Raw genomic sequence first — 24399 nt, forward strand, 5'->3', positions numbered from 1 at the left:
AAAAAAAAGACAGACAAGTGCAAGTATGCCACACGCTCTGAGGATTCCATAAAAACGTAATTATTTGTATAGATAGTTCACTTACAGTTTTGATGAACGAGTTTGTATCAAAATGTGTAACTAAGGGACCATAGACTATAGTATTCGAAAGAAATTTCAATTTGATGCCTCAACCCATTCCCAAGAAAAATGTGTGTTTACAGATGGACAGATAGGCAGACAGACAACAAGTGGCAAAACTATATTTTTTTGTGTTATAATTACAGATTAACAATTTTTCGATTTTTTCCTTTACTTGTACTGTGAAACATTGATTCCTGACAATTTACATGATTATAGGTCAACAGGGAATACCATATACATTTCGATGAGTGAGTTTATATATAATGTATATGTAATATAAATGACCATATCATTGATCGCATTAACTTAGAAGTTCAAATTTTTTACATCGCCAAGGAACCATAGATGTTAGTATTTTACATAAATTTAACTTAATACCCTCACCCACTCCTGAGAAAAAATGGATCTTAACAGACTGACACAAAGACTGATGGTCAATAAAGTGATCCTTTAAGGGTTTTGTTTTTACCAAGTGAGGGAAGGAATGCTGCAAATATCTGAATAATAGAGAATACATCACTGACCATTGCATAAGATGTAGCATATTGTAAATATGCTTTCAGAATGTCCACATTCTTAGAGTATGGTATGTATTATCTAATTAGTGGAAGCAAGTATTATCTTAGCAGTTGAGGAATCTTTGGCATGAAACCAACTGTATGAAAAACTGTGAATTAATAACGTACTTGTTCTTGTGTTCCATGTATGAGAAATGTCACATTCCCATAATGTGTAAGTAAAGATGTCATCGAGGTTATATAAATATACAAATATATATGGTGACTCAGAGGAATTACAGACATTGACTGTGAGTGGGCATTGATTTAAATCAGTTTGAAAAGTTGAAAATTTGGGTTGGACTGGGATTCAAAGCTGTGTCCTCTGCTTGCTAGGCAGATGCTCTGACCACTGCATCTTCTCTCAGACCCAACTTCTCAACTTGCCCACACAATACTGATGTAGTGCATATATAATAAGTAGTAGTGCACATATAATTAAGGCGAGGGTGCACCAATGATGATTTCAATGCAGATGCGCACTATGCTTGAACTCTTACAGCAGTCAGTAAAATGCCATGTGCAATGAAGATAATGGGCAAGGGGTACTAAATCAGTAGCGAATGGATAAATTGAGGATTAGGGTCAGATGGGAGACATGCTAGATATTCCATGCAGTTGTGATGACCACTGTGTCTGGATAATCTGCCTAGTAATCAGGAAAACTGCGTTCGAATTCCTGTCCAGGACAAATTTTCAAGTTTCCCCATTGATTTAAATCAATGAATGCTCACAGCCAATGCCTGTAATTCCTTTGTGTCTTAATTCATATTGGCTGATAGATCAAAATGGAGTCTGTTCTTTTGGACATGTCAGAGAGAACAGACACAACATATACAGGGTGAGTTTTCCAGCATGTACAAACTCTAGAGATTGATTGATGAGAGGATACAGAACAAAAAAGGTCTAATGGTTTCCATTTATTCAATCATACACTGTTATAGAGACTGCGGTCTAAAATGCACTGTGCAGTGCAGTCACAGTTACAGTATGTGGTGAAAATGATTTCCATTGCCTCAACACATGCGCGTACATGCCATACCATGTTCTGTATCACGTATTCACATTGGCCAGGCTGCATCCGAAGAGTGTCAAAGGTAGCATGAATACACTTCTGCAGTATCTCCACATCTGGAGTAGATTCTGCATACACAATACTTCTGAGATGGCCTTATAACCATAAACTGCACAGGTTGAGATCCAGTGAATGAAGAGGTCATGTGACAAGACCCCCTTGTGCGATCCATCAATCACAGAAGGCTCGATTGAGATACATCTGGATTTTAATGGTGAAGTGGACTGGATCAACGTCATGCGGCAGCCACATAACCCTTCGAATCATCAATGGCACTTCCTTCTGCAGGGGAGGCAAAGTCGCCTGCAAGAAACGCCGCTAGTTCCGGCCTGGTAGGCGACATGGAAGGAAGACTGGTCCCAAAATACGATCACCAATTTTCCTGGCCCACAATCCGACTGCACTCACGCTGATGATTCGCTGTCACCATACCATGGGGATTGTGTATACTATCCCACAGATGACTGTTACGAAAGTTGAAGGTACTACTGCATGTAAAGGCGGCCTCACCTGTGATTAGGATCGATGAGACAAATCCTGGAATCGTGGTTGCCCGGTGAAGAAACTAGTGATGAAACTGCTCCCAACGTGGAAAGTCTTTCACTAATAAGCTCTGCACATGCTGTAAGTGATAAGGGTAGTAACGATTGTCATCGAGACTGTTGCATTCAGTCATCTGGCTTACACTTTGCATATTTCCACTCGTACTTTGCATATTTCCACTCAATAATATCTTATGAAATAGTTTTCTGGTCTAACTCACCACTTAGACATAAAGTATTGATTGCACAAAAGAGAGCAGTGAGAATAATTAGTGATGTTCACCCAAGGACTTCATGTAGGCACCTACACAAGGAGTTAGGCATTTTAACTGCACCATCAGAGTACATACATTCGCTTATGTAATTCCTTATAAATAATCCATCTCAATTCGTGAAGAACAGTGACGTTCATAGTACAACACTAGAGGGAAAAATGACGTTTACTATCCATTATTGAAGCCGTCAATTGCTCAAAAAGGAGTACATTATTCAGCAACAAAAATCTTTGATCATTTGCCCAACAACATAAAGTGGCTGACGGGTAGCACACCAAGTTGTAAATCTCGCTTAAAATCATATATATATATATATATATATATATATATATATATATATATATATATAAAATAGAGGGAAACATTCCACGTGGGAAAAATATATCTAAAAACAAAGATGATGTGACTTACCGAACGAAAGTGCTGGCAAGTCGATAGACACACAAACAAACACAAACATACACACAAAATTCAAGCTTTCGCAACAAATGGTTGCTTCATCAGGAAAGAGGGAAGGAGAGGGAAAGATGAAAGGATGTGGGTTTTAAGGGAGAGGGTAAGGAGTCATTCCAATCCTGGGAGCAGAAAGACTTACCTTAGGGGGAAAAAAAGGACAGGTATACACTCGCACGCACACACACATCCATCCGCACATACACAGACACAAGCAGACATTTGCCTTTACAAATGTCTGCTTGTGTCTGTGTATGTGTGGATGGATGTGTGTGTGCGTGCGAGTGTATACTTGTCCTTTTCCCCCCTAAGGTAAGTCTTTCTGCTCCCGGGATTGGATTGACTCCTTACCCTCTCCCTTAAAACCCACATCCTTTCATCTTTCCCTCTCCTTCCCTCTTTCCTGATGAAGCAACCGTTTGTTGCGAAAGCTTGAATTTTGTGTGTATGTTTGTGTTTGTTTGTGTGTCTATCGACCTGCCAGCACTTTCGTTCGGAAAGTCACATCATCTTTGTGTATATATATATATATATATATATATATATATATATATATATATATATATATATATATATATATATTAATCTGACTTGTTTCACATCATATCGATAAAATAATCCTGAAAATGATCTACGGAACATGACATTAAACTAACTAAACTAAACTAAACTGTACTGGCGGGCCAGTTGCCTGGTCGCTTTACACTGTGTTAATCACGTTTTCCTCCACGTCTGGTGTCCGGATATTTCGGGTACGTCCTTTATGATTTCCTGTTTCCTGAAACGATCCTGTCTCAGACAAACGGCGAAACACTGTTCCCAGCATTGAATGCTGCGGTTGTTGTTACCTGGGATAAGTCTCTTGATACAACCTAGCTGCCTGCCGCTCTTTGCCATTTGCCTTTCTGTAAGTAAATACCATGTGAGCAAGCTCTCGATTCGAATACGGAACCACTGTGTGGAACACTGTATCACCTCTACTGTGAGGCAAGTCAGCAGGAGAAGTGAATCAGACACAACATTACCTATTACTGGGGCACGACGTGCGAGGAACAGTATCACCCTCTAGGAGGAAACCATGCATACTGGAACTGTGGCTGCATGGTACAGCGCTTATTAGACCGATGTCTCTTAACAAAGTATGATTTGATAAATGGTTCATTAGATCTTTTTTTTTCCGTATCCTCTCATCGATCAATCACTAGAGCAGGGCTTAACAATTGGCCGGTTTTGAGCGCGAGTACTCGCGTCTGCTCAGGCACGTGCTCGCGAGCAGGTGCAAGGTCGCGGAGTAGTGAGGGAGGGGAGGGAGGGGAAATGCGCGCGCACGTTTGAATAGGGCCGCTGCGTGCCTATTGAATTCGCGCCGACTGCGTAACGTTTAAAGTACTACGATCAGCTCTAACAGTCACTTCGCTGGTTAAGAATCATGTCAAGTCGCCGTTGTGTAACCCCAACCATGCTTTCGCAGTTCAACCCCCATTGGGAGGAATTTTATCTGTTTACAGAAAAAGATGGTGTTGCAAAATGTTTAGTATGTCACAAAACGCTGAATTCTTTTACGAAATTTAATTTGCAGCGACATTATCTGTCATACCACGCGAAAGACTACGGACGTGGAATATGTGATGGACCAGATCGTGCACAGGAAGTTATTAAACTTAAAAGGAAGCTATCCGAAGAAGATCTGGACGACGAAGAAAAATCAACTTAGGCAGCTCTCAGAGTGAGTTACAAAATTGCTTTGCTTTTAGCAAAATCCCCGCGCCCCTTCACTGATGGCGATTTAATAAAATAATGTTTGGTAGTTGCAGCGGAACATTTGTGTCCATCTCAAGTTGAACAGTTTCGGATTGTGCCATTATCTAACATGACCATTATGCGTCACATACAGGACATGGCAGACGACGTCCAGAGCCAGCTTGCAAATATCTGTAAAGATTTTATGGCGTATTCTCTAGCTCTGGACGAAAGTGTTGATATCACTGGAACAGCGCAGCTTGCCATATTTATTAGAGGTGTTAATGCAGCTCTTCAAGTGAGGGAGGAGCTCCTCGATGTAGTAGCCATGAAGAACACTACAACCGGAGGTGATATTTTAAGTAGTGTTGAAGAAAGTGTTGAAAATATAGGATTGTCGTGGAATTCTATAATTTCAGTGTCTACAGATGGTAGAGGCATACACTAAGCTAGTAAAATTATGTAGCATGTGTACATTCTCCTTTATTTGTTTCATTTGTCGCAGTAATAATTCGTGAGTGATATCCCTGCAGGTAGCCGCGGATTTACATTGACTGGCGGCAGCTGTTGTGTGCCCCACGTGACTCTCCCCACTCACCGCTCTGGTCCGGTAGTGGGGGTAGCGTGCTCGCGCTGCTCCGTGCTCGCGCCTTGCTGCTCACAGCTTGCTCCGCGAGCACGTATGTTGTGAAGCCCTGCACTAGAGTTTGTACACGATGGAAGAAATGATGGCTGGCCAGTGTGGCCGAGCGATTCTAGGCGCTTCAGTCTGGAACCGCGCGACTGCTACGGTTGCAAGTTCGAATCCTGCCTCGGACATGGATGTGTGTGATGTCCTTAGGTTAGTTAGGTTTAAGTAGTTCTAAGTTCTAGTGGACTGATGACCACAGATTTTAAGTCCCATAGTGCTCAGAGCTATTCGAACCATTTTTTGAAAAAATCACCCTGTATATGTAATGATGATGATCATTATTATGTAGTATTCTGCCTGGTGGCAGGTCCATGTCTTCGTATGGAGAATTTCTGATTCCACTGTTTCCTGTCTTCAGCTTCTTCCTTCAGTCTGTTGTATCTCCTTCGATCTTTCATGTCGTGCAGATGTTGAATTCTTCTTCTTCCTCGTCCAGCGTTTCCTCTGAGTTTCCCTTCGATGACATCATTTATGAGTCCCTCGTGTCTAAGTACATGTCCAATCCAGTTGACCTTTCTCTGAACAATTGTACGCAGAATACTTCCCTTCTCTCCTACTCTTCGCAGTACATCGTCATTTCTTATGCGATCTGTCCACTTGATCTTTTGCATTCTCCTCCAGCACCACATTTGAAAGCTCTCTAAGTATTTTCTCTCCTTCTTTCTCATGGTCCATGTCTCTGCTCCATACAGCGCAATGCTCCAAATGTAGCACTTTATCAGTTTTTTCCTCAATGCCAAACTTAACTTGCTGGTCAGTAGAGTCCTCTTGTTGTTGAAAGCAGCTTTGGCCATGACGATTCTTGCTCGGATTTCGTCGGTGCAGTAGGCATCCTTTGTGATAAAACTTCCCAGGTACTTGAACTGATTCACATGATGATGCATACTAAAATAACTTAACCTTTCTGGATAGGGGCAATAACATCTGCAACAGGCTTGGAACACTGGCGTAAGCAAATCATTACCACATTAAAACATTTTATCAAATTTATTGTTATTCTTATTAGTCTACTAAAATCAAAGGCATGTTCAAAGAGGTAGTGATGGAAAGTGATATTTGGGACAGAACTAGTAAAATTAACCCCGGTGGGGGGCTGGGAAAAAACAAAACGCTGAAAGCAGCAGACAATAGAGTTACCTCAAGGGGACCTATATACTGTTAGAATTATAAAAGAGCCCTCCTTCAGTTTAAGTTGACAGGCACATGCTTCTATATGTTGCTCTAGGCAAAACTTTTTTGTATCTAAGCTTTCTACACAGTGATAACTTTTGACATATGTGGCAACTCCTCCTCCCACCTTATTCTCTCTACTCATATGTGCAGCTAGTTTATAACCACTGATATTTACCTTTCCCATATCAGACACAATGTGATGTTCAGACAGGCATAGTATATCTATTACATTATTAGATTCAATGTCATCTAAACAAACCAGGAGCTCATCTACTTTATTCTTCAATCCCGGAATATTTTGGTGAAAAATGGTAACATTATTTTTTACTTTACTTTTCTGAGAATCTACTTTTTTCTTTAATCCACCAATATTTTGGTTAAATATGGTAACATTATTATTTACTTTCCTTTTGTGAGAATTTTGTGAGTTTTGGACCTCTTTAGCACCTGCCTGCCTGAACTTCTCATTGGACACTAATATTAGCCTAAAAAAGAGGTACATCCATGAGTACTAGTGTCCCTCCTTATGGATTTCGCTAACAACCCTGCCAGTTTACCCTTCCCTTTCCTATTGAGATGTAGGCCATGCCTTGTGAATACCCCCCTATCGATAGCCTCGACAGGAACCAATCCAATGTCCGACAGAGTGGCCGCCCTACGCAACTGATCCAACTCCATATTTACCCTCCTGACAGAGCGGTTCAACTGGGGCTGATCATGGCGCACGAAAGCAGGCACCAGCCCAACACTGGTATGGGTCGTGCTGAGGCTAATTTCACCAGGTCACACTCAATGCTGTAGCCCTGATCCCTATCAATACTGTTTCCCACTACCATCACATGATCCTGCTTTGTGAATCCCTTGCACAAGGAACCTATATCTTCTACCACCTGGCTAAGACTTGCACTTGGCTTGAAAAAGTTTGTGACCTGGTACCTGTCACCTAATTTTTCCTGCAAAATCTGGCCCACAACTCTTCCATGGCTGCTACCTAGCAACAGAACTTTCCTCTTACTTTCTACTTTTTTTGAAACAGTTGGTTTCCTAGGGGAATTCTGTTGCATCTTAACTACATCTACTTCTACTGGAGCCTCTTCCTTACTTATAGCATTTAAAAGAAAAATAAAAGAATTTCTTAGTGGGGCAACTCCTTCTGCTCATTAGATGAATTTTTGGATATAGTAAGTGGGTAATTTCTCAACCTCCACAAAAACAAAAAACAAAAAAAAAAAAAAACAAAAAATTTAGTGTCATGTAATATTTTGTCTAATGTAATATCTTGTATAGACAGCTTTTATTAACCTGACACGTTCCACATTATTACGAAGTGTCGTATTCATGATCTATGGAACAAGTACTAATTTGTGTTTCTTGAGTTTCTCCTGGCGTATTTGATAATCAAAATACCCACGGGTGTACTGCCGGTCTACAGTGTCCAACGGGCACAATATTTCGGCTATCATACATGTCGCCATCATCAGGTGAACTGACGGACTGAGTGGCAGATCAACGTGCTCTCCGCCCAACCACTACAGCACAACCTGTGGAGATGGATGAAATCATGAGGGAGGAGGTAGGCACTGCGTTTATTCCACATACAGGCGCACTCTCTGGGAAAATCGCCCGCATTTTGAAGAAACACAGGGTCGGAACTGTGTTTTGTCCTCCGAATAAAACTAGTGCACTGGTGGGGAGCGCCAAAGATGACCTCGGTTTGAGGAAGGCCGGCGTGTAACAGATTCCTTGTCAATGTGGCAAGTCGTACATTGGTCAGACGATGCGTACCATCGATGATCGATGCCGTGAACACCAGAGGCACACTCGACTGATGTATCCGAGTAAGTCGGCGGTCGCTGAACATTGTTTGTCGGAAAATCACGCTATGGAGTACGAACGCACGAGGATTCTGGTACAGACGTCGAGATACTGGGACAGCGTTGTTAGAGAGGCCATCGAAATTCGCACCAATGACGGCCTCATAAACCATGACTGTGGCTATAATCTTAGCAAGGCTTGGGAACCAGCGATTGGGTTAATCAAGAGTAAATCGAGCAAACGGATAGTTGTGACGACCACGGCGGACAGAGCCATCACATCGCCGTCATCTCAGACGCCATCGCAATCTGTTCCACGGCGCGACTGTGGCGTGGGGCGCGGACGGCGGAGGGAGTGCGCCGCGGGCGGAGGGTATTTAAATCGGCCGCCGCCGCGACCGAACCCAGTTCCCCCTGAGCAGCCATAGCGTACGGATCTCCGTACCGGCACGTTCACAGGAGCTCAGTCCGTCAGTTCACCTGATGATGGCGACATGTATGATCGCCGAAATATTGTGCCCGTTGGACACTGTAGGCCGGCAGTACACCCGTAGATATTTTGAAGTACTAATTTAATCTAATCTAATCTAGCCGGGGTACTGACCTCCTTGCCGGGTGTCGGTGGGCGCGCGGCCCAGCCAGCGGTCCTCCAGGAAGCGGTGCAGGTCACGCAGATCGCTCGGCCGCTTGTCCAGGCGCGGCTCCAGCAGCTTCCGGAAGAGGCGTTGTGCGCGCGACGACAGCTGCTTGAACAGCTTGGGCCTGCGCACGGGCTGCAGCATGCCGTTGCTGCCGTGCCAGTGCACGTAGCGGGCGTAGCGGGGGTCCTCGGCCGCCGCCTTCTGCCACGGCAGGCACCCCGTCAGGCAGACGAACACCACGATGCCGAACTGCCACACGTCGTGGCACGTCTCTGCCCTGCCGACATACGCAGCGACTGAGCACGTCCACTCTAGGATAACGGTACACAAGTTTCACTGAACTACACTACTGGCCATTAAAATTGCTACCCGAGAAGAAATGCAGATGATAAACGGGTATTCATTGGACAAATATAATAGAACTGACATTTTCACGTAATTTGGGAGCATAGATCCTGAGAAATCAGTATCCATAACAACCACCTCTGGCCGTAATAAAGGCCTCGATACGCCTGGGCATTGAGTCAAACAGAGCTTGGATGGCGTGTACAGGTACAACTGCCCATGCAGCTTCAACACGATGCCACAGTTCTTCGAGAGTAGTGACTGGTGTATTGTGACAAGCCAGTTGCTCGGTCACCATTGACCAGACGTTTTCAATTTGTGGGAGATTTGGAGAATGTTCTGGCCAGGGCAGCTGTCGATCATTTTCTGTATCCAGAAAGGCCCGTACAGGACCTGCAACATGCGGTCGTGCATTATCCTGCTGAAATGTAGGGTTTCGCAGTGATCGAATGAAGGGTAGAGCCACGGGTCGTAACACACCTGAAATATAACGTCCACTGTTCAAAGTGCCGTCAATGCGAACAAGAGGTGACCGAGACGTGTAACCAATGGCACCCCATACCATCACACTGGGTGATACGCCAGTATGGCGATGACGACTACATGCTTCCGATGTGCGTTCACCGCGATGTCGCCAAACACGGATGCGACCATCATGATGCTGTAAACAGAACCTGGATTCATCAGAAAGATGACGTTTTGCCTTCGTGCACCCAGGTTCGTCGTTGAGTACACCATCGCAGCCGCTCCTGTCTGTGATGTAGCGTCAAGGGTAACCGCAGCCGTGGTCTCCGAGCTGATAGTCCATGCTGCTGCAAACGTCGTCGAACTGTTCGTGCAGATTGTTGTTGTCTTGCAAACGTCCCCATCCGTTGACTCAGGGATCGAGACGTGGCTACACGATCCGTTACGGCCATGCGGATAAGATACCTGTCATCTCGAGTGCTAGTGATACGAGGCCGTTGGAATCCAGGACGCCGTTCCGTATCACCCTCCTGAACCCACCGATTCCATAGTCTGCTAACAGTCATTGGATCTCGACCAACGCGAGCAGCAATGACACGATACGATCAACCGCAATCGCGATAGGCTAGATCCGACCTTTATCAAAGTCGGAAACGTGACGGTACGCATTTCTTCTCCTTACACGAGGCATCACAACAACGTTTCACCAGGCGACGCCGGTCAACTGCTGTTTGTGTATGAGAAATCGGTTCGAAACTTTCCTGATGTCAGCACGTTGTAGGTGTCGCCACCGGCGCCAACCTTGTGTGAATGCTCTGAAAAGCTAATCATTTGAATGTCACAGCATCTTCATCCTGTCGGTTAAATTTCGCGTGTGTAGCACGTCATCTGCGTGGTGTGGCAATTTTAATGGCCAGTAGTGTATAACAGCCCAAACAAAGCAATACTAAGCTTACCTCCATTTGTATCATAAACAGTACCCCTTATGAAACTATTTACTGTGGGATAAAAACCAATATACAACAAATATAAAGGCTGTCTGCCAGCAGCTATGTACATAGTTGTCGGATTATATCACCGATGTCAGTTGGTTACAGAATTTCGGAACACGTTTTACCTGCGCGTATTCTGGAGACAGTAAATCTCTGTACGGATTACGCGAACGACGGTCGAGTGAAACCCAGCTCTCTCCGTTCGTCCAGAAGACACAGAAGGCAGTAAATAATGGCACCTAGGTTGCTGTTGCGTTCCTCGACTTCCGGAATGTATTCGATACATTTCTGCACTATCACATAATGGAGAAAATACTGACCATGTTTGTGTCTGGATTGAAGAGTTCCTGGCAACTAGAACACAAAATTTTTTTGATGAAGAGAAATTTTCGGATTTAAAAGTAGCTTCAGGCTAACCCATGAAAATGTTAGAGGATCGTTATATATAAACGACCTAGTGGACAATATTGGAAGTCTCATGACGCTATCCACAGACGACGTTGTTGTGTACATAGAAATCTCAACGAAAAAGCTAGTGAAAAGCAGGAACATCTGCGGTGGGTAGTTGCTTGGTACAGGTATTGCCAAATGATTCTCATCATAAACAAATGTAACGTACTGCACAAGAACAGACAGAAAGACCCACCGTTCTACGACTGCTCGATTGATGGACAAATAGTGGACACAGTTAAATCCATTAAAAATCTGGGACTATACATCCGGAGAAATTTAAAGCGGAACGGCTGCGTGAAACTAGTTACAGGAGAGGAAGATGCCAGACAGAATCACTGGAAGGAGGAAGGAAGGAAGGTAAGGATTTAACATCCCACTGACAACGTCTTCATTCGATACGGTGCACAAACTAGGATTGTTAATTTAAGAATGGGAAAGGAAATCGGCTGTGCCCTTTCAAAGAAATCACTCCAGCATTTGCCTGGAGCGGTTTAGGGATATCACGGAAAATCCAAATCTGAATATCTGGAGGAGGATTTGAACCGTCGTCCTCCTACATGTGAGTCCAGTGAGCTAGCCACTGTGGCACCTCACTCGGTGAGATCCACTGGAAGACCTAGTAGTAGTAGTAATAGTAGTAGTAGTAGCTTTATTCATCCGTAGATCTCTTTTTACAAGGATATAGGACATGTCAAAGTATTTACTAGTATAGACCAATTTAAAATAAGCTAATTCTTATGGTTCAAATGGCTCTGAGCACTATGGGACATAACATCTATGGTCATCAGTCCCCTAGAACTTAGAACTACTTAAACTTAACTAACCTAAGGACATCACACAACACCCAGTCATCACGAGGCAGAGAAAATCCCTGACCCCGCCGGGAATCGAACCCGGGAACCCGGGCGTGGGAGCTAATTCGTATACACACACTTTTGCAGACTTCTAGTTACAGACAATCATTAGATTTACTCCTGGTATACAGTACTTTTTTTTACAAATAACTTATTAAATAAGGTAATGCCACACTGTTCACTCATGTCTCACTATCAGTCACTGCACACACTATACACACATTGTTTCATAACATTTCACTCACTAAACACACAAACAGACACGCACTGGTGATCATTGGGCCATTTTCTGTACCACAACTTCCTATTTGCTATCCTGAAAAACTGAGTCAGCATCCCCCTGTAATGAGTGAGATGTTGAGCTCAGAAAGAGGAATGAGTGTTAGTATAGTGCAATGTATAGGTTGGGGGTAAATTTTTCTAGAAAAGGAAGAAAGAAGGAAAAAAAATATAGTGTGAAGGTGTTATGTGAAATGTTAGATGTTTTATAATCATTATTATTATTTATTTGTATAAATTTTTTTACTAATCCCCTATTCTGTTTTCTCTAAGTAATCCTTTAATGTATAAAATGTACTTCATAACAGGTACCATTAGCTGCCTTTTTAAATAAGTGTGTTTTTGCAATTTCTTTTATCTCTTTTGGCAATTTATTGTACAGTTTTATTCCTTGGTAGAAAATGCTGTTTTGAGTTTTATGTTTATTTACCTCAGGAAGGGTAGTCCACCAACAATGAAGGTAACTTACAAAACACTTGTTCGACCGATGTTTGAGTGTTGATAGTCCGTCTAGGATTTTTACCAGATAGGATTGACAGAGGAAATACAGAAAATGTAAAGAAAAGCAGCACATGTCACCACAGGATAATTTAGTAAGCGTGAAAGCGTCATAGAAATGTTGGTCCAACTCTAATGGCATACACCACAAGAGTAGTGTTATCAGAACACTGTAGTTCACTCTTAAAATTCCAAGAAGATTCTTTCCTAGAAATTTCAACTAATATATTGCTTTCTTCTGCACATTCGCGCCAAAAGACCAAGAAGTTAAATTAGAGAGCATCTAGTTCACAGAGAGGCTTACCAAAAACCATAGTGACCACGAACCATTTGTGCCTGGAATGGGGAAGCAGGGAAGTGATAGTGCTATTCACAGTACCCTCCATACACCATAAGGCGGCCTGTGCGGCGTAGTTGTATTGTAGAGGAGAAGAAATTAGAGAAAACGTGAACAAAACGAGACTGAATAGTTCCAGAAGAGATTCCACAGGGAACGTCAGCACCATAAAATCACAGAGTAGAACGCACTAAACTAATATTCAGGAGGACAACGATTCATCTGACCGTCCAACTTAAGATTTTCTTAAATCACTTGAGGCAAATGTCTCGAGATTTCGTCTAAGGAGATACAGCCGAATCCCTCGCTATCCCTGACCACTCTCAGCAAGTTCTCTGTCTCTGATGTCTTGGATGTCGATGGATTGTTCACCTCTTGCCTCCCTCTCTCCCCAATACCAGATCATCTTTGATCCATTTCACCCGAATATCTGTGAATGTCTCTGCGCTTAGATTCAAAAGAAGTGGCACATGAAAGAACAAGACTTATGAACCTAAAAATAACTTTAATGTGAAACAATGACCTCACACTAACCAAAATAATGCCAGCCTGTTCGCAACTGCAGGTTTTTTGCAGAAATGTGAAATGACGACTTACTGCTGCATAGCATTCAGTAACATATTCCTCCATACCATGAGTCGGAACATACTTGGCTTGCTGTCGACTGGGTGGTCAGCTGTGTTCGCACTTTAGTGGCAGCCACTTTGAGGTCATCCAGTGTGTGAGGAGGGTCCATGCGATGATTCACAGCAAGTTGCAGCTGCTCCCAAGCATGCTGAATCTGTTTCATGCCAGCAGATACTGCAGACCATTCCATTCGTTTGATTCCTGCTTCCTGTACACGAGTTGATGATGGAGTGTTCATGCGTTATCGTCTTGGAAGACCAGCTCATTGGTGACATACTGACTCTAGGGTTGGACAATAAGTTGCAGGTTTCTGTTCCTATAACGCACAGCACTCAAATGGCCATCGATAACCTTGAGAGGCATCTGATATCTGTACATGATACCAGCCCAGGTGGTGACTGACGTTCCTCCAGTACATTTGAGACTGTGTGGCTAAGGTGTGTACTTGTGAGTGTCCATCTGCACACTCTTCTGTGATGACCATCAGATGAATCCTGCACTGAAGAGAACCCATGACAATGCTTCATGTTCCATTCCAAGTGCTTCTTTGCCCATCTGCTTCGCTCACTACAGTGTTGGAGGTTTTATTTTGTTACTCATAATGAACGCCTAGAGATCCATCTGCTTATATGGAGATGGTTGCGTACTATCTGGCTCGACGCAGCCCTCCCTTTGTCTCCAAAAAAACAGTATCCAGTCCAGTTTTGCTGCAGTCCCCTCTTGGCACCTACGAGCCATAATTTGTGTGTAGCGTTCACCAGGTGGTGACCGCAGGTGACCACTGAGAGCGATCTTCAATTTCTTTTTGTCTCACAATAACAATTGAATTTTCCACTTGCGTCGTTGTGACTCCAATTTTCCAGACAACTTCACTTGCTGACAACCTTTCTTATCGTTACGTGACAGTGCGTGGAATGACCCTTCGAAGTATGTTGCCAGACTGCACAGATTCACTTTAACCTCCATTACACTGCCATTTCCTGCGGCCAAAAGAGTACTGACAATGAGGATTCCAAAAAAAGGGGGCGGGAATATAACTCTGCTCAAAGTACACTGTAAACTGTATTCGCCTGTACTTTATTTCATACACTCTGCAGGACGACCGTGCTATTTGCCATTCCCTGAATGACCGCTACCCGCTAGGAACAGTAAGAACCAAGTGGCTTTCGAGCAGTCACGAAAGCAATATTACTATCGTCGATTTTAAGTTAGTTTCTTCTGAAACGATACTAAAATGTTATTACCAGGTCCTTGGCTCCAAATCTGACAAAGGACATGAAAAGAAAGTGAATTTTAGTTCCTGAAATTCTGTTTTCTTAGCTGCAGCATATCCGATGTACTGGGGTCTGTTACCAGATTTCATACGCCTATGAGCAGTTGAGAGTCGGTTCCGTTTTATTCCGTTCATTCGTGGTCCCAACAATATTTCGTATTGTTCTGAAAAAGGGAAAAAACCATTACATGAAATCCAGAAACTGAAGAAGGGGAAGGTGAAACAGAGCAAAACGAAAAGAATATCAGTTCAGCTACTGCCCTGACTCTTCAATAGTTGCAGCCACCTGTCGATGGGAAGAGCAGATGAAGATCTACAAGACTGGCTTGTTGAAGTCTGACAAACGTGACGGGTTCTGAATGTAAGGCGGTCTTTCGCTTGACTCCAGAAAGAAATTGTTTCAGAAAGTTTCATATTTCACGAAATATTACTATTTTGTATGTTTTAGTTAATGTTTTCTAATGTTTAAAGTATTTTATCTCAATGAATACTAGTAATATGACAAAGTTCAACGATATTGTTGTTTCAACGTGAAAAAAGCTCGTCTTATCTTTGTACACTAAAATAAATTATCATTTATTTATACCCATTCGTCATTTTGTATAGTCAGCAATCTTACGTATCGCGTACATTACATAACCTGCAACAATGTTTTGGCTTAAGCATCAAAAGTCATGAAAGTATATACAATCATTCAGCCAAACAAAGCATCAAAGATTGTTTGTTTTAATGTACTGTATGACTCTGTCATTTAAGCTCCAGAGACCGGAAGTCAAATAACTGGAAAAGAGGACTAAACCTATTTTTTAGGTATGTATAGCTATTAGACCCCTAATATCAAAAAGCGAACATTCAGCCACTCGGGTAAAGTACTCGTACTTTCTCATAAAAACTTATAGAAAACTGTCATTGCACATACGATAAATACGATATTGCAGTGACTGTGTTCTATATGTACATTGAAGCGCCAAAGAAACTGGCATAGGTATGCGTATTCAAATACTGAGGTATGTAAACAGGCATAAAACGGCGCTGCGGTCGGCAACGCCTATGTAAGACAAATGTCTGGCAAAATTGTTAGATCGGTTTCTGCTACTAAGATGACAGGTTACCAGTATTTAAGTGAGTTTGAACGTGGTGTTACTGTCGGCACATGAGCGATGGGATGCAGCATATCCGAGGTAAGGATGAAGTGAGAATTTTCCCGTACGACCACTTCACGAGTGTACCGTGAATATCAGGAATCCGGCCAAACATCAAATCTTCGACATCACTGCGGCCGGAAAAAGATCCTGCAAAAACGGGACCGACGACAACTGTAGGGAATCGTTCTACGTGACAGAAGTGTAGCATTTCTGCGTGCTCGAGGGGACCCTACACAATTTTAGGCATGTGTACCAGTTTCTTTGGCTCTTCAGTGTATACCATATCTCTGTTGTGTGGTAACCCGATGCAGTACCCCTTGGAGTTTCGGCTGTACCGCAACACATTCAGCCTACCAGCGACTGTCTCTTCCCGACTCGACCGCCGGTAGTAAACTCTAGAGATGCTGGCTGTGATTTTAATTTGTATTAAGAACTTATATTTGTACGTCGAAATCTTTTTACTGTTGTACTGCGGAAACTGCTGTTTTGTTAACATGACACGTTCGAAACTCCTGTTGCTGTGTGGTCTTTGCTGTTCAAAGCCAAAAGAAAATTAAAATTAAACACTAGAGATTCCAATCCCACTGTCGGTAAATGTAAACATATTCACCGCAAGATTTACGAGAAGCTCCGTATAATACAGCGGCCCTAGCATCACTTCCGGCGGCGCCATAACCATGAAAATATTTCCCTACACCGGCCACGTGCCGCCTGGAAACCGACCGTGTAATCTGTCCCCGGTCGTGGATATAACTTGCCGGCCGACGCATAGCCAGTACTGTTCTCGCCGAGCTCCCATCATGAACACAATAGGTCTCCACGGTCAACCAAACAATCCACATGACCGACCATAGGCTCGAAGGACACTGTCTGCAGTACGTACCGTCTCGAGTCACCTCGCTGCCTGCCTCTGACCACAGCCTCACGGACCCAGCTCCGCATGCTCTACAAGCCGCTAAGCCGTCACCGAGTAGCGGCCGCGTATCCGTCGACCATGGCCTCGCTGAACGCCGCCTGTCCTACGCTCTTCGGCCAGCTCGGCTGTCACGAGATGCAGCCATTGCCTACCACTGATCACTGCTCGTGGGACTCGGCATTTAGGGATGCTATGAGAAGTTTCTTATTTCAGTGGACCAACATAGACTCTCTGAGAACATCCTATTGGCGGATACAGTGTTAACCTTATTTCTCATTGTCAAACAGTGACTCTTATTTTCTGGATATTCATGTTCTATGTTCTGTGAATTTATAAAGCATTGTTCACAGCTACCAGTGGCATATTAATCAGTTTGTTGTTGCCCTTCCGGTCATGGACATAAAAAGTTATATGGAGTTCTCTTCACAGTGTTTGCCAGAAAACTGATGGAGATGCTCCTACATTCACTGGCAGCACCAATTCCGGTCGGGTTTGATACCGACTGACACTGACAGAGAATGAAACTCGCCTGCGGTCCCTGTTGGCTGGGGTCTTTTGACAACCACTGTTGTGACGTATTTCATGGCTTGGCTGCAATTGGCAAACCATTACTTGTAGATTCGTTGGACAGTACATGGTCGGCCGGTGTGGCCGAGCGGTTCTAGGCGCTTCAGTCTGCAACCGCGCGACCGCTACGGTCGCAGGTTCGAATCCTGCCTCGGGCATGGATGTGTGTGCTGCCCTTAGGTTAGTTAGGTTTACGTAGGTTTAAGTTCTAGGGGACTGATGACCTCAGACGTTAAGTCCCATAGTGCTCAGAGCCATTTGAACCAGTTGACAGTCGGGCACGATGTGATCACGGGCATGACCATACACGATAGCTCATACCTGTCATTCTCTCACGACTCGACGTTCACGCATCTTACTGTGTTGATTCGACATACCGGACTGGTACATGCACTCCGCTTCACTGCGTCAGCCGTGGGATGTCGCACGACCGCCTGGTACGCCACCCGCAGAGCGGCCATTGTGCTCTTGCGGCGGGTGTAGTCTTTGACGGGGATGGTTACCATATTGACCAGTGCGCTTATTTATAGAATGTCCCGCTAATCCTATGCTGATGACGTTTCTTCCTGATGACAGTTATCTTGTCCTGGTTTTATTGTGCACATAAAGTCTTTCAGCCTGCTGTTACCTTCCTTACCTTGATTACGCAATTTTCGTTTACGGCTCACTCCACCAAAGCAAAATCTTTTTTCTTGCTTTATTTTAGTCTGTGCGTAGTGTTGAGAATGGACGCCATTATATTGAATAATGGTTTCATTGGGAGCTTGTAAATATTGTGTGGCTCCCAGCCCAGCGAATGCTTTTCCATTTGATGTCACTTCGACGGCTTTTCTATCGACTTAGTTGTTTATTTATTGAAGCAGCATCTCATTTGGTCTCACAAAGAGATCCCGGAACCAGATTTTATATCGCAAGACATTTTCAGGGTCAGATGTGGACTCTGACCACAATTTATTGCTTGCGAACTGTAGATGAAATAGAGAAGGCAGCAGTGGATTGAATAGATAAAAAGACAAGTCCTAGTAGAAATTCTTGGATAACACAGGAGATACTGAATTGAACTGATGAAAGGAGAAAATATAATATTGCAACAAATCAAGCAGGCAAAAGGGCATACAAACGCCTAAAACGTGAAACTGACAGGAAGTGCAAACTGGCTAAGAAGGAATGGCTCGAAGACAAGTGTAAGGATTTAGAAGCGTATTTCGCTAAGGGAATGATGGACACAGCCCACAGAATGATAAAAGAGGCCTTAGGAGAAAAGAGAAGCAACTATATGAATATTAAGAGATCAGATGGAAAACCAGTATTAACCAAAGAAGGGAAAGCTGAAACGTGGAAGGTGTATATAGAGGGTCTGTACAAGGAAGACGAACTTGAAGGCAATATAGAAATGGAAGAGGAGGTAGATGAAGATGAGATGGGAGAGATGAGACTGCGAGAAGACTTCGATATAGCACTGAAAGCCTTACATCGAAACAAGGCCTCAGAAGTAGATGACATTCCATCAGAACTATTGATAGCATTGAGAGAGCCAACCACGACAGAACTCTTCCATCTAATGTGCAAGATGTATAAGACAGGCGAAATACCCTCAGACTTCAAGAAGAATAGAATAATTCCAGTTCCAAAGAAAGCAGTTCCTGACAGGTGGGGAAATTACCGAACTGTTAGTTTAACAAGTCATGATTGCAAAATACTAACACGAATTCTTTGCAAAAGAATGGAAAAACTGGTAGAAACCGACCTCAGCAAAAATAAGTTTGGATTCCGGAGAAAAGTAGCAACACGCGAGATAATACTGACCCTGCCACTTAGAAAATACATTAAAGGAAGCCTACATTTATAACATTTTTAGATTTCGAGAACGTTTTTTGCAATGTTGAATGGAACACTTTATTTGAAATTCTGAAGGTAGCAGGGTTCAAATACAGAGAGAGAATGGCTATTTAAAATCTTGTGCGGAAACCAGACCGCAATTACAAGAGTCGAGGGGCATGAAAGGGAGGCGGTGTTTGATAAGCGAATGAGACAGGGTTGTAGCCTATCCCCGATGTCATTCAATTTGTACACTGAACAAGCGGTAAAGTAAACCAACGAAAAATTTGGAGCGGGAGTTAAAGTTCAGGGAGAAGAAATGAAAACTTCGAGGTTTATCGATGACATTGTCATTCTGTCAGAGACAGCAAAGGACTTGGAATACCAGTTGAACGGAATGGACAGTGTCTTGAAAGGAGGATATAAGAGAACATTAACAAAAGCAAAACAAGGATAATGGAATTCAGTCGAATTAAATCAAGTGATGTTGAGAGAATTAGATTAGAAAATGAGACACTTAAAGTAGTAAATGAGTTTTGCTATCTGGGAAGCAAAATAGCTGATGTAGACTGTCAATAGCAAGAAAAGCATTTCTGAAGAAGAGAAACATGCTACCCTCGAATATAGATTTAAGTGTGAGGAAGTCTTTGCTGAAGTTATTTGTCTGGAGTGCAGTCACTTATGGAACTGAAACATGAGCGATAAACAGTTTAGACAAGAAGAGAGTATAAGCTTCCGAAATGTGGTGGTACAGAAGAATGCTGAAGATTAGATGGATAGATCACAAAACTAATGAGGAAATCCTGAATAGAATTTGGGTGAAAATAAATTAGTGGCACAACTTGGCTAAAAGAAGGGACCAGTTGATAGAGCACATTCTGAGACATCAAGGGATCACCAGTTTAGTATTGGGGGGAAGTATGGAGGGTGAAAAATCACAGAGGCCAAGAAATGAGTACAATAAGTAGATTCAGAAGGGCATAGATTGTAGTAATTACTCGGACGCGAAGAGGCTTTCACAGGATAAAGTAGCAAGGAGATCTGCATCATATCGGTCTTCACATCGAAGACCACAACAACAACAACAACAACATGGCGGCGTCATGCGTACGTTCTGGTGCAGTGTCCGTTGGCTGGGACCACAGAGGTGGCCAACAGTGAGCAACGATTGAGTGTGGCGACATAAAATTAGCCTTTGAAATTCCTCATGGCTCCTCAGCTTGCACAGACTCGTTACTAGCCGCTGGCCATTTAAGAGCCGCAGAGTTGTCGTTGTGTGGGCAGCTAGGATATCGTAAGCAGTGCCCAGCAGAGTCAGACAGTGGGGCGCATATATCCCGACGCCAGGTGTGGAGTGCTATTAGGAGGCCTGACCCGGTTTCATAGCCCCGCGCCTCACGTCTGTCGGACAGACATCCAGACCACCACCTTCCTTGACAGCCGTGTCCCTCACCTGCGGTAATTATTCATCTTCAGAAGAGAGCTAATTCCAGATACATTAACAATACCCGAAACAGACGGAAAAGCTGACTCATCATAATGAGGACTGGATTCTTAATAAGCGTGCCAAGTTCTTCGGTAGTCAGACAAACATGCGATGTCCATTGTAGGTTTGACAGTGTGTATTTTTGGTTCGAGCACTCGTGTTTTTTTAGCTTTAGTCAGAAAGAGTGGGTGGGTGTTATGAGCTTCGGATATGTGAGTTACAGGTTAGAGTCGAGTAGTGGAGTTACGAGATGGTCAGACTGAGTGATAATGAACACGGTTATGTCTCAGTTATGCGACTGGATTCGTGATTTCCTGTCAGGGGGTCACAGTTCGTAGTGACTGACGGACAGTCATCGACTGAAACAGAAGTGATTTTTGGCGTTCCCCAAAGTAGTGTTATAGGCCCTTTACTGTTCCTTATCTATATAAACGATTTGGGAGACAATCTGAGCAGCCGTCTCAGGTTATTTGCAGGTTATGCTGTCGTTTAATACCTAGTAAAGTCATCACACGATCAAAACAAGTAGCAAGGAGATTTAGAAACGATGTATGAATGGTGCGACATTTGGCGATTGACTCTAAATAGTGATAAGTGTGAGGTCATCCAAATGAGTGCTAAAAGGAATCCGTTAAACTTCGGTTACACGTTAAATCAGTCAAATCTAGTAAATCACTTCAACTAAATTCCTAGACATTACAGTTACGAACAACTGAACCTGGAAAGAACACACAGAAAATGTTATGGGCAAGGCGAATCAAAGACAGCGCTTTATTAGCACAACACTTAGAAGACGCGACAGATTTACTAAAGAGACTGCCTACGCTATGCTTGTGCGTCCTCTTTTGGAGTACTGCTGCGCGTGCGGCTGGTCCCGGCGGAGGTTCGAGTCCTCCCTTGGGCATGGGTGTGTGTGTTCGTCCTTAGGATAATTTAGGCTAAGTAATGTGTAAGCTTAGAGACTGATGACCTTATCAGTTAAGTCCCATAAGATTTCACACACATCTGAACATTTTTTGAACTGCTGCATGTTGTGGGATCCTTACGAGATAGGATTAACAGAGTACATCGAAAAAGTTCAAAGAAGAGCAGCGCGTATTGTAATATCGTGAAGTAGAGGACAGAGTGTCACGGGTATGACACAGGATTTTTGGTAGAAATCATTAAAACAAAGGCATTTTTTGTTGCAGCGGAGTCTTCTCACGAAGTTTCAAACGCCAACTTTCTCCTCAGAATGCGAAAATATTTTGTTCACGCTGACCTACGTAGGGAGAAACGGCCATAAAGTAAAATAAGGGAAACCGGAGCTCGCACGGAAAGATATAGGTGTTCGTTTTTTCTGCGCGCTGTTGGAGAGTGGAACAATAGAAAAACATCGTGAAGTTCATTTGATGAACCGTCTGCCAGGCACCTAAGTGTGATTTGCAGAGTATTCATGTAGATGTAATTGTTGATGTAGAGTAACGTGAATGATTGGTACAGCAGGAAACCGTGAAGAAAGGAAAGAAATGAAATTAATTAACAATAAAAGTGAAGAGATTGTGACAGCAAGTTATTAAAGAAGTGGCATTGTAATTCAGAGTGAGCGAAGTAACTGAAATGAACAACAGTGTAAGAGTTTTAAGAAATAGTAATACGTCATTTATGATGTTTAAACTAAATTCCACTCTTTTAATGGTATGTATTAAATCAAGACGGACAGCGAACTGTCTTGTACAGAAGTCATTAGGGGATACTCCAAAATGACACAGCCAGTAGGGAAAGTAGTAGTGTAATAACAGTGAAGGGTGCCAATGCTCACTTCAACTGTTAAGTTTCAGGTTTCTAATAAGCAGTGAGTTTATCGCTTCCCTGACTTGTTCTGAATTATATTCTCTTCCAACTAAGAATTTGAGTTGCATAGCACAATTCAAGGGTAATTTTTTCGAATTCCCGTAATTGTCTCCAGTGGCAACGCAGAAGTTTGAAATTAGGTTCAAAGGCGCCTACGACCTTCCTCTGTAATGGTGCGAAAGCGTGTTGCTCCGTGACGTCACCATCGGGCTCAGCGACGCTTCAAACAGTAAGGTGTAGACACATGCGAAAGAAACGCCCGAACTCAAAAGGTCATGTGAGGCGTAAGGTGGGTCACTGATATCATGTTGGCACGAAATTTCACCAAAATTCTGCTCAACGCTGCGATGGCCGTATCACACGATGGAAACCACTCGCCTTATCCACATTTCACCCCTTCTTTTGACACCTCTGCGGTGGAGTTCAGAATCATAAATCCCAGAGTTGAAATCAAGCGGTTTATTATAGATTGCCAAAGGAAACATTCCAGACACTCTGTCGCTCGACGTGAAAGCTCCTCACGGGGTGGCATAATGGGCGTCAAAGAAACACTCTCTTTCCTTTGGGCATTGATTCCCACACATGTCACGGTCGAAAACAACAGTTCGCAGTGCAGTGAGCAACAGGACGAGATTCTTGACAACCTTTGGCACTGCTGACTCTACCTAGTTGATTCAACCCTTCTCTAAGGACACTGTGGGCTAGCAACCACAGTGAACGTGATTTCACCCTTTGGAGTGCAGCGGGACTGTAATTTTTGCTCTTACCTACACGGTGGAACCACTAGGGACCGTTCAAAACCATTCGACGAAATTTGAACGAGATCTGAAGGAGTATGGGGATGTGACATTGACACATGCATGAATAAAACAGCAAAGTCTTCCGCTAAGAGTACCCAGATCGGCAACACCCTCTGTGCCACCCACCCTCCTTTGTTGAACTCTTTAAAAGGTACCTGTACAGAGACAATCCGTGTGGAGTCGTAAGCGCCTGCAGGCTGTTTGCAGTACTGCCCTACACCCTGTCAGGGGGCACGCAGAATAGGAAGGGTGTGAGCGGGTTGCCTCCCTGCAGGCGCCTTGGACGCTGTACATCTACATTTTTAAAGTGCTACAAAATCGTGGGTGGATGACACCGGTGGCGTTGTCGAACTGGAGAATCTTAGATGTGTTGCCTAACTGGAGAATCTTAGATGGACACTTTGCCGTTTTATCCACGATGTGTCAGTGTCACATCTCCCTCCCCTCCCCCCCATGATCATGCCACAGGAGTGCGCAAAACAGGAGGAGTGACGAAGCATAGGCATCCTTTGCTGCTTCAAATCACGTTCAAATTTCGTCGAATTATTTTTAACTGTCCGTAGTGGTTCCATCCTGTAGACAGGAGCAAAAAATGGTAGCGACACTACACTACAAATGGGTGAGATC

General features: G+C 43.4%; 1 protein-coding gene across 1 annotated transcript in view; it reads right to left on the reverse strand.

Moving 5' to 3' along the window:
- Nucleotides 1-24399, reverse strand: part of LOC124605690 (serine/threonine-protein kinase meng-po) — a 373132-nt gene that overhangs the window by 19151 nt on the left and 329582 nt on the right. The window contains exon 6 of the mRNA XM_047137545.1: nucleotides 9048-9361. Within this exon, the coding sequence (XP_046993501.1) occupies nucleotides 9048-9361 (314 nt within the window). The remainder of the gene's footprint in view (nucleotides 1-9047; nucleotides 9362-24399) is intronic.

The sequence above is a fragment of the Schistocerca americana genome, chromosome 3 (assembly GCF_021461395.2).
Source record: "Schistocerca americana isolate TAMUIC-IGC-003095 chromosome 3, iqSchAmer2.1, whole genome shotgun sequence".
Lineage (NCBI taxonomy): Eukaryota > Metazoa > Arthropoda > Insecta > Orthoptera > Acrididae > Schistocerca > Schistocerca americana.